Below are 15836 nucleotides of genomic sequence, written 5' to 3' on the forward strand. Positions count from 1 at the left end.
ATTTTCTGCAGAAAAACGCCCCTACACCTGCGAGGTTTGCAATAAGTCCTTCAAACGACTTGATCAAGTGACTGCACACAAAATAATACACAGTGAAGATAAACCTTATAAATGCAAGCTTTGTGGAAAGGGATTTGCCCACAGAAATGTTTACAAGAATCACAAGAAGGTAAAGCACTCTGCTGTTGTTGTTTACAGGTCTGCCAGCCTCAGATTTGCAGATTTTTTTTTTTCTTTTAAGTGGTTCATCATTAAGCTCTGGCATGCTTATAAACATGGGATTAAAGTATTGGAGAATGTATTTTTTAGTGTTCTTTATTATATCCAAAAACTCAAAATACTAAATGAATTCTAGTTTAAAAAAAAAAAGTGAAATAAGCAGAAGGAAATCACAATTACTTGGTTAAAAGCATCAAATAAATCCCCATTTTTGACTTTTCTGGGATTTTTGTTGGTGGTGGTTTGTTTTTTGTTTTTTTTTTTTTAATATTAGGTTATCAAATTCAAAATGTAATCAATCTAAAATGCCTTCAATTTTTTTTTTTTTTAAATACCGTATTTGAATAAAACCCAAGTATAGCCTTGTTGCAGTCATTGTTGGACTTAGCAGTAGATGCTTTCAAACTATACTGAATTTGCACTGGGTAGTGTTCACACATTAAAACAACATCAGAAGAAATGTTACCTGAAAAATAGGCTCATCAAGGGATACTCTGCTTCTGTTGATTTAAGCTCAAATCTGCTTGGCCTAATTTATATAATGCCTGTCATTATTTTGAACCTGGACTTACATTTTTAATGGCAAGGTTATATCCATGACTGCTGTTTCAGATTTACAAGAATGTGAGAAAGAAGGAAAAAAAATACACCTCTTTGGTTTTGTGCCCGGTATTTGGAAACCTTTCCTCTTTTTTCTTTTTTTTTTCTTTTTCTTTACATTTTTTAAATTCTACCCCTCTCTTTCCCCCTTTTGATGAAACTGATATACCCATGCTCACAAGTCTTTCGCAGTTTGGCTCATGTTATATGCCATCTGGGAATTTGGCACAGGATCTTTGCACCATCTCTTGCACTTTCAGCCATAAATCATGTAAGAGTAATAATAATGCCTCTTGCAGGATGAAATGGTGATGATTGTCTAAAACAGAAAGCATGCTGAAGCCTGCTGAAGGACAAGATTAGCTCCCATATATGCTGTGATTGTATCTTACCTTTTAGACTTTAAGAAAATGGGGCAGAATCTCACAAATTGGATATGTTCTAAGGAAAATATATAAAATACTATCTGTAAAGATACTTCTCTATTTTAAGGAAATATGTAAAAAGTATTCATTTATGTTAATTTGCAGTTGATGACTGGTAGGGAGTTTGGGCTGAAAACGGACTTTGGGATTAAGTATGAATGAGTAAACACTTTGACCCAATTCTGTGTTTAAAGCAGCAGCACCACTAGCATAAGCAAGGATTAGGGTTCCATTTAATGGGAAAAATATTAAAATTTAGACAGATTTAGTGAGTACATAATTTTGACAGCATTCCTTAAGGCATGTTAGAATACTTATTTCCTGAACCTGTTTGCACATAGTACTGGCTATAAATCAACCCTGTCCTGTAATGAAAGAAACTTATTCCTGTGTTTACATAAAGTTTACCCAAACAGCTGTGAATATTCACCCATCCATATTTAGGTCTCTTATTTCATGTGCTAAATGAAGAGGTGAACATGAGAGACAGGAGACTGACATAGGTGTCCTGAATTGCTTTTTTAGACATGCCTCTCTCCACTGAGTAAATGGTGTAAACAAGGAGAGGTAGTAGATAAGGGAGGGGAGTATGGATGTGTATACACAAAACCAATTGTAAGGTGGTAATTTGGGATGCCAAATAGTTTTAAATGCCATGATTTTGGGAGGGCTGTACTACTACTAGGGGAAGAGGACGATAGTGCTTTTGCTTGTTCAAGAGAATATCAATCCAGTAACCATGGAAATGTAAAACTTTATTGTACCATACTTCTGTGTATTTCTTCAGCTCAGGTTTTTAATGATTCTTTAGGTATGTATTCCTTGAAGACATCCTTCTAGGTTTCATTTTCTTTTGGAGGAAGAAAAGTTGGACTATGAATAATTTCACAGTGCTTTTTAGAGTTCCAGGATGCAGTTACTGTGCTAGTAGCAGGGAGCTTATAAACCTGCAGTAGGAATGATGGGTATACTAGTTAAAAACACTTAAGTCAACAGCCTTTAGCAGAAAACATGCTTTCAAGTCTGATAGCAACGCACTTGAAAAACTTCTTTGGGTTTTACAGCAGAGCTACATTTTATTTATAATAAGAAACAGGATACGTATACATTTTGTGTCTTTGAATTCTTGTTTTAGATGGAAACTTGTTGTTGCTGCTGTTTCTGTGATTCATTTTTGGGAGTTATTTAATCTGATTTTGTGTTGGAAGTATCAGAATAAAAATAGCTCCCACAACATGTGCTTTTAAACATTTTTCAGATGTGGGTGAACATTGGGTCATTTCAAAGGTGCAGAAGGAGTTTAGTTCTTCACATTTCACAGGATTTCACTTGAAGGTAGACAGTGGAGTTGCTAAGAGTGTATCTATTCAGTGGAAAATTGCGATGTGAACCCTAATTTAGCACTCATTACACCCTCATAGCTGAAACCAGGACATAGCTACAGATCTGAGAGGCAGGAACTATTGGTCTTCCTGTGATACCTCTCTGATGTGCTGCTTCTGCATACAAGTACTACACTGCACTGTGTAGGTGCATGCTCAGGCTTGCTTTGTTACTTGCTTGTGGAGGTGTCAGCACTGGGAAGTGTTATGTGACATGGAACTAGCTCAGATGTCTTTTGAAAAAGCTTAGGCTATATGACTAAGTGATCATATGAAGAATAGGGTTCCATTTTTGTGACAAGGGAAGAGAATAGTATCTGAAATTAAAAGGCAAATGTAGTATTGGATTATGCTACAGTACTCACCTTTCATCCAGGTTAGATAGGATGAAGGTACATGTTCTGTGCTGTATAATACAGATTACTTCCATACAGGAGAAAGCAAAGGTTTTGTTCCATCTGTTCCATTGTTGCTATGTATGGAGGATGAATTCAGAGAATAAAATATGAGGGTATGACAGTGAGCAGAAATAGGTCAGCAGACACAGGATTTTAAAGGGTTTATGGTTAATCTGGCGTTATTTGGTCCTAGGGAGCATAATGAATTGAAACAACTGTATTCCCTCAGTTTCTCTATTGGGAATAAGTAGCCTTGGGCTGGGTTTAAGCATCCACAAATGCTATGGTAGGAAAGGCTGCCACAAAATATTCCTTAAGAGCCCATCCTCAGTTGCTTTGATAGCATGGCTGTCCCCAGCTCTGACGGAATGGAAGCCATCTCTGATCTGAAACCTGTTAGTAGGACAGAAAAGGGCAGTATATGCTTGTTTGGGGGAATACCTCTCATTAAGATTTGTATGGCTTTTTGTAATAGATCTAGCTTGTTTCTGGACCATTCACAAAAGTGGCAGATGACATGTGTACCCTTGCATGTGGGTATGCCTAGTTAGGCATTTTTCTTTGTAGTGAAGTTAAGATGTGCAGATGAATACTTGTATTTTGATTAAAAGACTAGGAGAACTATCAAGGAGATGCTAAGAAGGAATATTGTACAAATCACTGTGCTCTTCAGAACTATCACTCAAGTGGTGAGTGTTCTAAAACAGGGCATTTTTAAAATAAACAACATGAATTTTGCGCTCGTGAAAGGTGCCAGATTGACAGCCCTAGAGACTGAACCCTTCTATTTATCCACAGAACAGGTACAGCACAGACAGCAGCACTGCGAGATTCCCCACAGTGTCTCATCAATATGTCTCAACCCTGTTCTGGAGGAACCACCTATTGAGGTGAGAAGGTAGTTCAGTCTCTTCATGTCCTGTCAATCCTTGGCCTGACTGCTGAGGCTGTCAAGCAGGGCATCAACTAATGCAAACTGTGATGTAAACCTGTAGAACTGAAACATTGAGCAGATTTTATGTAACATGTGATATATTCCACATATTTGATGGTGCTCCAGTTGTCTTTTTGCTTTAAGTGACATAGGCTGAGGTCAAGGAATTGACTTTGAGTCCAAAGCTTCTGTATACCATTGCAAGTACCCTGATGTTTTGGTACTGTTGTGTATGTAAGAGGACATTTGTGTTAAAATGAATCTATATTCAAGGCCCTCAGTCTACATCTAAATAATTATGCTGACTCCACAGCCTCTTTTTTCTCTGTAGTTGAAGGGATAGCTATAAATGTCGTATGGTATTATGATAGCAGAAATAGATTATATAGATATGTACTGTGCTAATATTTACCCTTAGTCTATAAAATTAACTCATTTACCTAATATTGTGCATATCATAAAACACTGTCCATCCCCTCTTCCTCTTGGCACTGGAGCTTCTGCTTAAGGTCCTTGTGAGCTAATACAATGTTTAGACACTGATGCTTCAAAAACTTGCTTTCCTCTGCAAAAATAGTAGGAAATAGGGTAGGTAGTAAATTGTATGGATTAATTTACTGTCTACAGTGGGACAGCACTTAATAACACTAGGAAACAGGGCTTTGAAACTTACAGAAGTAGAATGAAGCTGGTGGTTCCTAAGCTCCAGAAAAGAAACCTGCTTCAGCAACTCTGCAGTTTGAGAGATTCATCCAAGCTTAACCTATTATTTTATTTATGACTTTGAGGCTGTTTCTCAGCTACGATGAATTTTTCTACAGCAAACAAGAATCTCAGTTCCGATGCTACTATATTTTGTTTTTCTTTTAATACAAGAGCTGAAACAAGGATATGTAAGACTAGGCTCATGATTTGGGAAATTTTCTTTGCCAAATTTTAGATTCTATCTTGAGATAATCAGATCAGTTTGAAGTTAAAACTTAACTGAGAAAAAAAGGGGTTTGCATACATGTGTTTAATTCTGAAGCATTTATTCATATTAGTAAGTACTTAAGGCCAGTGTTAGTACTGATGAAGCAATGCAACTGAGCTTGTAGGTTTTTGTTCTGGCTATTCTATATTTGTGTTTCTGTTTACATGCACACCTCATGTAACACTTGTGATGACTGGGAAGGTACATTTATTAGGTGGCTGCTATGCTGATTTTCAGGATTCTGGATAATGGCAGAATGATTGTTTTAATTCTTCATCCCCTGATGTTTCAAATTGCTATGATATCCCCTCCTGAATCCAGTCTAGAAAATTGACTATAATTACTTTAATGACAGCTAATTGATTTTCCTGAGCCTTTCCTCTGACATGTTGTCTTTCATCTGCAGACCCATTCTGAAGAGAGACCATTCCAGTGTGAGGAATGCAAAGCTTTGTTCCGAACCCCATTCTCTCTACAAAGGCATCTGTTAATCCACAACAGTAAGTGCTAAGTCAGAGAGGAGAAAGAACTTCCTCAGTTCTCACATTTGACTGAGAAAAACAGACATATGGCACCTTGCTCCAGTATGCAACTTGCTATGTTAAATTGGTATTAAGATTCAACTCTAACCCCCAGGGAGTTAGAAAATTCAGAGCCATATTCCAACCTTGTCTTTAAATGCACTTAAATGCAAATCCAAACGTGCTGTAAAAAATCGAGCAATGATTTGAGGCCTAATGACAGGAGATTTCTGCATTAAGTGTGATAGTGTTACCTCCATTTTAAGAAAGGAGAAATGGAAGCAGAGATAAGTTGGTGGCTTACTCAGCTTTTGTAGGTAATCTGGTTTAGAGCTTGAAATGGAGATTCTTTCTCCTGTGTCAGTCCAGGCTAATGTTTGCTGCCTCTGGCATAGAATTAACAGCCCAGAGGAATGCTGTGGCCATTTTCCCTTATGAATAACTTGTTCTTGGCATTCGGTACTGTTTTTTAACTGACTGTGTAAAGATTTATTTTTGGTGAATTTTCTCCATCTTTAATATTTACGGAGCCCTAGACTGCCATTCAACCATGTGAATGTCAGCAATTTAGATTTTAGCAAATATCATGGTCTGAAATCCTTGTAGCTTAGAAGACAGTGCTTTGATTTGGAGAATATTTACGTTGGTATAATTAAAAAACCCCACAAACTTTTTTTTAATCCAGCATAATGCTGTTCCTGTTAGATGAATTAGTAGACTGGTGTGTTTAGTTTGATCTTTTACAATTATCTTTCAAAAGCTTCTGCAATTTCACAAGGCATTGAATTTTGTAAATTTTTTTTCCAATGTTAAATGTTGAAAATGATGCTGGGGAAAAGTTAAAAAGCTGTGTATGCTAATGAACCAAGGATTTGCAGGATATCCAAAAGCAGTAATTCACAGTAGACAGAATTGTAGGCCTTGGTAAAGGTCTCTAAAAACATATTCTTTGATTTTTTTTTTTTTTTTTTTTTTTCAAGAGGATGTGAGCTCAGGAAATTTGAGGTCTTTGAGTTAGGCTTGTGATTTGTGGCAGGTTTAGCTGTTCCTGAACCACCGCTATTTAAGCAAACATTAAATATATCACTGTTAACTGCAGTAACACAGACATTGTCTAGTTAGTCTTCCTTGGTGCAAAAGACGACATGTTTTGCTGAGGGACGGAGTAGGTGTTTGAAGGTGGTAACTTCTGCCATCTTAGCTAAAACTATCTCCAAAACGAGTCAAAGCCTTAAATCAATAATTGGTATTTTTTTAAATCAATATTTGGTATTTTTATTAATCACAGGGAAGATTTTTAAACCTTTTTTTTTTTTTTCTTACCTTGGAGAAAGACACCAACAACTGCCTAACTTAACAAGGACACCTTAATACAGCAGAATATAAGTAAAGCTTTTATGGTCATACTGCATCTCTCTTGTCTGTAGTCCTATAAAAGAAGTGTTGACAGACCAATAGCAAAGTGAAAAGTGAAAGTCATTACTAGGATGAACTGAAGAATAAACAGTTTTCAGTTCAAGGCTGTGATTAAAACAAGGGGCTCTGTTGTCTGAGAAGAGCTTGTGTTCCTAGTGAAGAAATGTAGAACTCTTCCCTTCATGACCGAACTCTGAGGCTGACAGCTTGTGCTGCCATGGTAATGAGTTTCTCATATTTGAAATAACTCAGAATTACAGGCATTGTCCTGCTACAGCTAGATCATAGTCCCTCTCATAGCACTGAAATATACCTATTGCTATAAAGAAAGGAGAAATTCAAAACAGAATCTTTAGATGTAGTTAGCTGGCTTTAATGTTCTGTGCTGTAGGAAAGAAAAAATTGTTTGTGAAGCTTGAAACCTCCTGTCTTGAAATTGGAAAAGGCATCATGAATATAACTTTCAAAATTCAAGATCAAATATGTCTAACAAAGAAAAAAAAAACAAACTATTTTTTTTTTCCTCCCAGGTTCTAGCTGTGTAAACATAACTTGGCTTCTGAGAGTCAGACAAGCTTTTTCTTAGGCATGCTGCTGTAATACTTTTAGTATCTCTGTTCTCATTATGTCATTGGCAATGCTGGAGCTAACCCTTTATTCTCAGCTGTAGTGTTTAGGGAGGATGTATGATACATAAGCGTGTGGTAGCTCATACTTGGCTAACACTGGCTTCTGAGGCCATAAGAGACCTGGCTAACTAGAATGAATAACCCTAAGCATTTTTGCTTGCATCATTCAGTTGTCTAGATTGTGGAGACATGCATTAAATGGGATTGCATTTGTTGGGAAGGACATCATCCTTTTGATATATTTGCTTTCCAGAGTAATAATCTACATTCAGAATGTTTGTTAGTAAGAGAAATATTCCTTCTACCGGGGTTGGCAGAAGTGGGCACTTCATCCAGGATAACATTTGAAAAAATACCTAATTCTAAGCTTCCCATTACTTTGCCTGTTGAAAAAAAAAATTTGCTAAATTGTAACCAGGACTTGGCTAAATACATTCTTGGCATTGAAACTGTATATAGTTGAAGACTATTATAATGTGTACACACAGAGGAGATGTGGTTGAACAGTATGTTAGTTCTGAAATTCCCTGACTTTGGAGGTTTTCCAATCTGAAAACTGGGTGATCTTTTACTACCTTATTTTTTATTGTTGCTTGAAAGTCATTTATCTTAAGTCATAATAGTACTAAAAATGATAGGAATGATTGCAAACAAAACTGTAGGATAAAAAGGACAAATCCTCCTGACACTCAGCAAATGTTGAATCTTATCTTAAACCATAATGATATCATGTAAATTTATGGAAAGCATACAAATATTTCTTCAGAAGACATGGCAGTTTCAAATTGTGTCTGGTATTGCTTCATTTTGTTTTCAATTTATTTTCAGATTCAGAGCTAAGTTATTAAGAGACAGAAAGAAACAAATGATGACCTAAAAAAAAATAAAGCTGTGAAGCCTAGAAGTTCTTATAAGAAGTAACTTTTAAAAGAAATTACTTGAATATTTTTCCATTGTCGAAGCAATAGAAAATTGCACATTATTTTAGTAAAAACAGTAATGACTTCACTTTGTTAGCAGTGTAGTCTCATGTTCCTGAGATAAGGACTGAAGTGATTATTGAATGGTTAGAAGTGGTATCAGTGTTTAACCCCACATAACAGCCTATTAAATTGTGTCCCTGTTGACCTTGAAAATTTTTCCGAATAGCTACCCTGAAAGTATTTTAGGATAAGACAACTCACACCCTAATACCTTTTAGCATATTCTTCTTGTGTCATTCAAGACAAAAGCGCTTTTGCTTCCAAACCAACAGAGAATAAGAGGTTTTGGGGAGGTTAGTTATGGTTGGTTTATGCAGGAGAGAAACAGGTTTATCTAGGCTTTGGAATGTCTGTGGGTACTTGAGGCAGCACCGTATTGATAAATTTCACTTACATGTATTACGTATATAATAAAAAAGTTTGTGCCTCAATATGTAGCATCAAATGGACTTTAATAAGCAGCATACTGAAATGAATTTCCATTCACGTTGACCTTTGCACTGGGACCAAGGCGGGGATGATTTTATCCTTTAATGAGCTATAGCAAGGCAATAAGTGTACCTCTACGTGTGCATAATTGCTACGGGAAAAAGTAACTTGTGCTTATACAAGTCTGTACCTTATTGATATGGATCAGGAGGCTGCAGATCAGACCTCTGTCCTGAAAAGAAGTGGAGGATCGTCCTTAGATTATGGTGATCTTTCTTTGGGATATGGGCACCTGATTTCCAGTATAAACTGTGGATTTCTCAATGAGTGCCATGTTGCAGACATTTAACTTGTAATTTTAGTCAAGAAGTTAACAAATAGAAGAGAATATTCTCTTCTGCACTCACAATAGTGTAGAGAAGGTTCATTGTAATGATTTTTCTGAAGAATCACGTCCCTTTTTTTTTTTATTCTCTCATAAAATGTATGCAGATTTTCAGAATACAATGTCTTTTCCCCATCTTAGGTAATTCACTGAATTTTAAAACTGTTTAGCCATATTAATGTGGCCTCTGCCATAACCTTCAACCACATCACCACAGTTTGAATAGTAATACTGCTATAATTGTCATATGAGTTGGCCTCTATTGATGTGAATGAGATAGGTTACTCAAAGCAAGTATTTCTTGTTTTGACACTTCTTTTAAATTGAAGATGTCTCTTACATGTAAATGTAAGTTTCAGAAGATGAAGCCTATTTCATCTTTTCGCTTGTTACTATGAAGAGAGTCCATTAATCGAGGTGCTGATAAAACCTGTGCTCCATTTCACTGGAAGCCATTTCAACTGGTTGCTGTTTCACCTTTGGTTATAATTTCATGTTTTTGGCTCTGTTGTTGTGATGACTGTTTTCTTAATTTCCCAATGACATTTTTACCTGGTGTGATATTTCTTTCTGTTCTCAGGACCCAGCTCTTAATTTATCTTTGTTGCTTTTATTAATTTTTCTGAAACAATAAGCATTAGTGTATTTCCACAAAAATCTGATATCTTTACACCTTGTTTTTCTCTGTATAAGGTGAGAGGACCTTCAAGTGTGATCATTGTGATGCTACTTTCAAAAGAAAGGACACGTTAAATGTTCATATTCAAGTTGTACATGATGGACATAAGAAATACAAGTGTGATCTCTGTGACAAAGCTTTTGTGACACCCTCAGTCCTGAAGAGTCATAAAAAAGTGAGTATCAGGTCTATCACATTTATTCCTTCTGTGCCCTTAAGGTTGTGACTAAACATAAAATGCTTATCCAATTCTGGCTTTTCAGTAGAAAGCTGAGACAGGGCTTCTTGTTCTAAAATGCGTATTGCAATAGCGGGGTTATTGGTGGCATGCAGAATCTGCAGCAGGTGCATAGTTATACGTTGAGTGTAGGTACTCCAGTGCAGGTGTGTAGCAGGATGGGACTTGCTGCATTGCTCTTACCACACTCCTTTCCACTGATCTCTGCAATGGACTTGAGGTAAACTTCAGAAGAAAGGTTGCTCACTAGTTTGGCCTGAGGTAAGATTTATGTTACAGGGAAGAAATGTGAAGAAAATAATTGAATCAAGAACAAATCAGCTGAGAGCTGCCACCAAATACAGATGGTGAGAGTTTGTTGAAAAACATCATGCATATATTATCTGCCATATAGTATGTACTTCATATATGCATGTAAAATTGTAATAACAAAACTGAGTGCAACTGAGTTATTTGGTACAATATTTTCAGCACATGATTATGGTGGCTACTGTTTTTTTTTTTTTTTTACAACACAAATCTGTATTTAAAATTGAGGAAAAAAATGTAAAGGAGTCTTTCAATGTCTCTCTGACCCTACTGTATCTTACAGGTGTGGGAGCTAGCACATGTCTTTGGAGTCTCAATTAAGTTATTGGCAGACAGCAGAGTATTGAATTCTCTGATGTAATGGACAGCACTGCCTCCTTAGTATGTGTTTGATTTTTAATATGTTTTCAGATTGCAAACAATAATGGAACCAAGTAGGAACAAAGTTTCTTTGGTTTCTTTTGTTGTCTTTTAAAGGTCTTGATCTTCCATTAAATGCATGTTAATGCATTTGCTGTCTGTCTTTGTCTACGGTCTATTCTAAATGCTGCTTGTCTCGTATTTAATATGCATTAAGTTACTTAGTAATTACAGTTGCTAGAAAATAAAGTTTCTTGTGATTGAGTGACATAACTGTATAACCAAGACGTATTTCTCTCAGATACACTCAGTGGAAGATTGTCACCTGTACTTGAGAAGAATTAGAATAACATGGGGTTGCCTTGTTTGTAGATTTCAGTACATGTGCTATAAGATGATTGAGATTCAAATAACCTGTTTCATCAATTGTCGTTCAGCCAGTGAAATCAGTTGAGTTTTGCTGTAATAGAGTACTTTATATTATAGGATACTCCTCTTCTATTACTTTTAGAATGAGGAGTATTAAAGCACATTTGTTTTTCAAGCCTGAGTATATTGATCTAAGGAACTCAAAAATAAGGGGTATACAAAATAAACTTGCAATTGGTTTCTGGTTATGTTCTTGGGGAGCAAGACTTTAGGAAGGCATGATATCTTTCATTAGCCAAACTGAATGGTTTGGGAAAAACAGACTGCTTTTTAGACACACAACCCTTTTCATCCTTATCTACTTGTTTTAATCACTTGAGTAACACACCTAGCCTGTAATACTGATACATTGAGCTCAGATTAACTTTTTGTGAAGGATCTTGCCAAGATGGATCATGAGATCCAAAAATCAAAAATATTACCTGGAATCATGGATGAGCTCTGCATAAATTTTTAAACTTCTATTCCTCAGATTCCTTTCTAAAAAATTCAGTATGACTTACTATTTCATGTTAAAATTGGTCATATACACATATGTATTTGTGTTTTAATGGAAAACACCTATTGTTTATCATATTGCTATTCTTTCTTTGATGTTCCTTCTTAATTGCAGTTGCTATTGGTTTGTGCTGCTGTCAGACTAGGACTCGCTGTAGTGAGCCTTGTAGTTGTACTGCATGTAGTTGTATTGCTCCCGGAAATCCTTTTTTTCTGTTGTTGTTTGGAATGAATTAAGAGCTGTCTGTCTGGTATCCCGCAATGTTTCTGTTAGAGATATAAGTGATTTCTAAAGAATTTTATCCTAATCAAGAGGGATTTAATGTTCATATCCCTAATGTTAGGGAATGAAAACTATGCAAGTCCGTCCAGTATTGAAATTATCTCCTTTATTCTTCCCTCAGCTGCAGCATAATATGTACTATGTGAGATAAAATTGTTCGTTACATCATGAAAACCTTATATCACTTCAATGTCTTACATAAAAATAAGAATTAATTTCCCTATCTGAAGAGAGTCGTGCAAAGCTTGGAACACAAATTGTCAGCTGTATATATAATGTATTATCTTTCCTATCCATTTAAATGAAGTTAACACTTAAATGAAGTAATCCAAAATTCTCCACTAAAAGAGCAGTCACAGTTGTAAAGAAAAGTTATTCAATAGGCTGATAAAACTTCAGTTCAGAATTGGGCATTGAAAGTACAGTGTAAAAAATGACGAGAACCCGTATATGTAACTACAAGTTAATCTTGCTGTTGACCACACAGATCGGATGGGAGAGTTTGTGATTTTTTTTTTTTCTATTTTGAAATAATTCTTATATCAACAAGGCACTCTAGCCTTAAAAGCTTGATTTGAAAAGACAAGCTCAGTGTGTGATTTAGTGTAGTGACAATTACAATATACTTTTTGTGATCAGACTTCTCTAAATGCAGTCTGATTCCAGCATTTATTACAAACTCAATAGAATCCAGTATGCAATTTGTGTTGACTGAAATCACTGAGAACTTGCACTTTGAAGGATTGTTGTCTGCCATACTTCAGCTGAACTGATGGCTGTGTTCCCTTCATATGAGGCAGTCAGAAATCACATGCACAAATCTCCACAGAGACCTTTTAAAGCTCCAGTTCAAGTTTGCAAAAGAAAAGGTTATACTAGGTTAGGTAAACTGTTTTCACTACATTTCATAATGTAATAAAATTCTGTGAAATTACAAGCTTTTAAAAATAAACCCATTTATGAAGATTAATTTTATTACATAAGCAAATTATTGTTTGCTGGTTTAGAAACCACCATCACAGATATCAAACTGAAAAATAGGTGTCTTGTTCTTGCAATCATGAAAATACACAAAGGGAATTGAGGATTTTTAATAGTAGCTACTTAGGAAATAGTAAATTTAGGAACTGAAAAGCCAGTTTGTTTTGCCATTAATAATGAGATTTGTTTAGAAATTTTAGAAAAAAATTGAAAGAACACCTATAGCTAATTCCTTAGAATCTCTGTCTGATGTGATGGTATAAAATATATAGTGGAGACATTAGTGGTCAATGTCAAGACAGTTAAAATATTCCATATTTCACTTCTTTTAAAGCTATGCTGAAGCTTTCATTCTTGTCTTTCCCCACCCCATGCAGACTCACACAGGAGAAAAAGAGAAGATTTGCCCATATTGTGGACAGAAGTTTGCAAGCAATGGAACCCTGAGAGTTCATATTCGAAGCCATACAGGTACAGTGTTTATTGTAATGAACAGAGAAGGCTTTCTAAATATATAACGAGGTTTCTAAGTATGTCTACAAACAGAAATGCAAATTTACAGGTAGGCCTAACACAGCATCTTTTTCAGACATTAATGTGTAAAACCGGATTCTATTCTCAGCTGTAATTATGTATGAGTGTGTGTGTGTGTATATATGAATAGTTATATGTATATATGAGTTCATTCATCTCTGTGGCTGCTAAGGTGTTTTGAAACTCTGATTCCATATGAATATTTTCTGACCTTATCACAACCTGCATGTTACCCAAATGAGAATGTTCTACCTTGAGTATGCTTCAACACAAAATTTATTTTGTTGCAACATCTGACTCATTCTGCTGATCACCTAATATTCCTGGCTCTGAGGTATGTAACTTATTTTATATTGCCACCCAGATTGTGTTTCCCTATCATGTTATATATGTATGTGCTTCTGTAAACACACTGAAAATAATTTAGTCATGTTGATAGGTTTCATTTTGTGAGCTTACACTTTCATTCAAATAAGTGGCAGGCAACTGAAAGGGGTTTCTTTGTAATAGTTTGTTTCCAACATGTAAGGGTATAGATTTGCCTTTGGCAGTCAAAGCATCAGTTAACAAATAGCCTTCCTACGACATTCCATTCACTTTGCATAAGCGAATTTGGTTTGCAGGGAGATGCCAGAATTCGTGTTTCTAATCATTTGGCTTTCTACTATGTTTGGAACAGTCTTAATCACTTCAGTCTATCAAGACCACCTGTTAAGATTACAGGTTTTACTAGCTTTTGTGATTTTTGGATTTGACTGCTATAGACACTAGCAAATTTTTATCCTGGTTCTGCAGTCAGCATAAAAAGCTAAAATTGGCTTTTAGTTCTTATTCTTTACTGAATTACATGTTTGGAACGCTTATCCCTCATAGCAGCTGTGTAAGAACATACACATTAGAAGCCCGTGTATATGCATTCTGCTCAGGTGGTTCACGTATACTGTATAATTATAGATGCAAAAGCCACTGAAGATCAAAGCTGGCAAGACCCAGAATTACAGTGCAGCAGTTCTGTCCATTCCTCCTCTTTATTCTTGTTCTTTCTTCCAAAACTGCATCTTATCAACTCCTTTCAAAGGCCTTCCTGCACAATCTCACCTGTTCTGTCTTTCTCTTCAGTCTTCTGTAAGCTGTAGGTTTCTATTCTTTTTTTGACTTCCTGAAGATGCAGAGAAGAGTAAGAAAAAACCCCCAACACTCAGCATGTGGTAGGAGGATTTGGAGAACCCCTGGGGACTCTGCTTTTTGGAAGGACAAACCACTTATCCACCTGGGCTGTACTTTAATGAATCAGGTTGACAGGAGTAAAGGGCAGCAATTCGGTGGTATTGTTAGTTAGTCACTCAGCACACCAGTCCAGACTTCTAGGAATATGACCATCTCTAATCTGTGTTAACTTTTTTCATGAAGTTATTTTGCTGTTTTAATTATGGATATTTCTTAACCTTGCCATCCCTTGAGGAACTACATTACCCTTTAATTTTCTGATATTTTGGTATACTAGGCTTTCATGATTTTTTTTCTTTTTCTTCCCAATGCTTCAAGGAATATCAAAATGTTACTCTAGTTCTTCATTAAAATCTCTGGATTCACATTCCAGTTCTTTTTTCAGGCAAGTCCACTTTATTGCATTTACTAGTGTGGTGCTTTTGGTTTTTCTTATTTCACAGGCCCTTCCATTAAACTTTAGGCATGTTTTCTGTGTACTATCAATGTTATGCATCATTTTGCACAGAGAAGAAAGGCCCTAGTTTTTTCAAGTTGATAGTGCAGATTGCTCTTGGGAAAATGCTTTATAGCTGTCCGAGTGAAAATGCTTTTCACACATGTGCTGCTACCAGTTACATTTAATGTTTCAGATCCCTCAAGCAGACTTTCCTAAATTTAGAAGTTAGGCTAAGGTGAGTTTCATGAAACCACACACCAGAGACCTCTAACCTTGACTGTAGAGCCTTGCAAAATTTGTAGCCACTATTATATGAGAAACAGTAAACTATGAAATTTTGAACTTACCTAAAGTAGAAGGGCACTGAGGATTTCCAGTACACTAGTAAATTAAATATGGTGGGAGAAACTGCCTTGCCAGGAGATGATACAGGTTGGAATTACAGAAACACTCAGTGTGAAAACAATTTATGAAAGAATAACACTGCAGAAGGAAGGAAACTTTCAAGGTCTCTTTCTTTACCTAAAAAGCTAGAAGCACTCATTTTAAAGAGAGTTACTAATTC

General features: G+C 35.9%; 1 protein-coding gene across 2 annotated transcripts in view; it reads left to right on the forward strand.

Annotated features, from left to right (window-relative positions):
• Positions 1 to 15836, forward strand: part of PRDM5 (PR/SET domain 5) — a 79735-nt gene that overhangs the window by 34883 nt on the left and 29016 nt on the right. Inside the window, exons 10-13 of one of the 2 annotated variants that reach the window (XM_054823823.1) lie at positions 12 to 169; positions 5338 to 5431; positions 9988 to 10148; positions 13449 to 13542. In XM_054823823.1, coding sequence (XP_054679798.1) covers positions 12 to 169; positions 5338 to 5431; positions 9988 to 10148; positions 13449 to 13542 — 507 coding nt within the window. Of the gene's footprint in view, positions 1 to 11; positions 170 to 3822; positions 3915 to 5337; positions 5432 to 9987; positions 10149 to 13448; positions 13543 to 15836 lie in introns of both variants that reach the window. The other variant, XM_054823824.1, reaches the window with a different exon arrangement.

This window comes from Grus americana, chromosome 4 (genome assembly GCF_028858705.1).
Source record: "Grus americana isolate bGruAme1 chromosome 4, bGruAme1.mat, whole genome shotgun sequence".
NCBI classification, from domain to species: Eukaryota; Metazoa; Chordata; class Aves; order Gruiformes; family Gruidae; genus Grus; species Grus americana.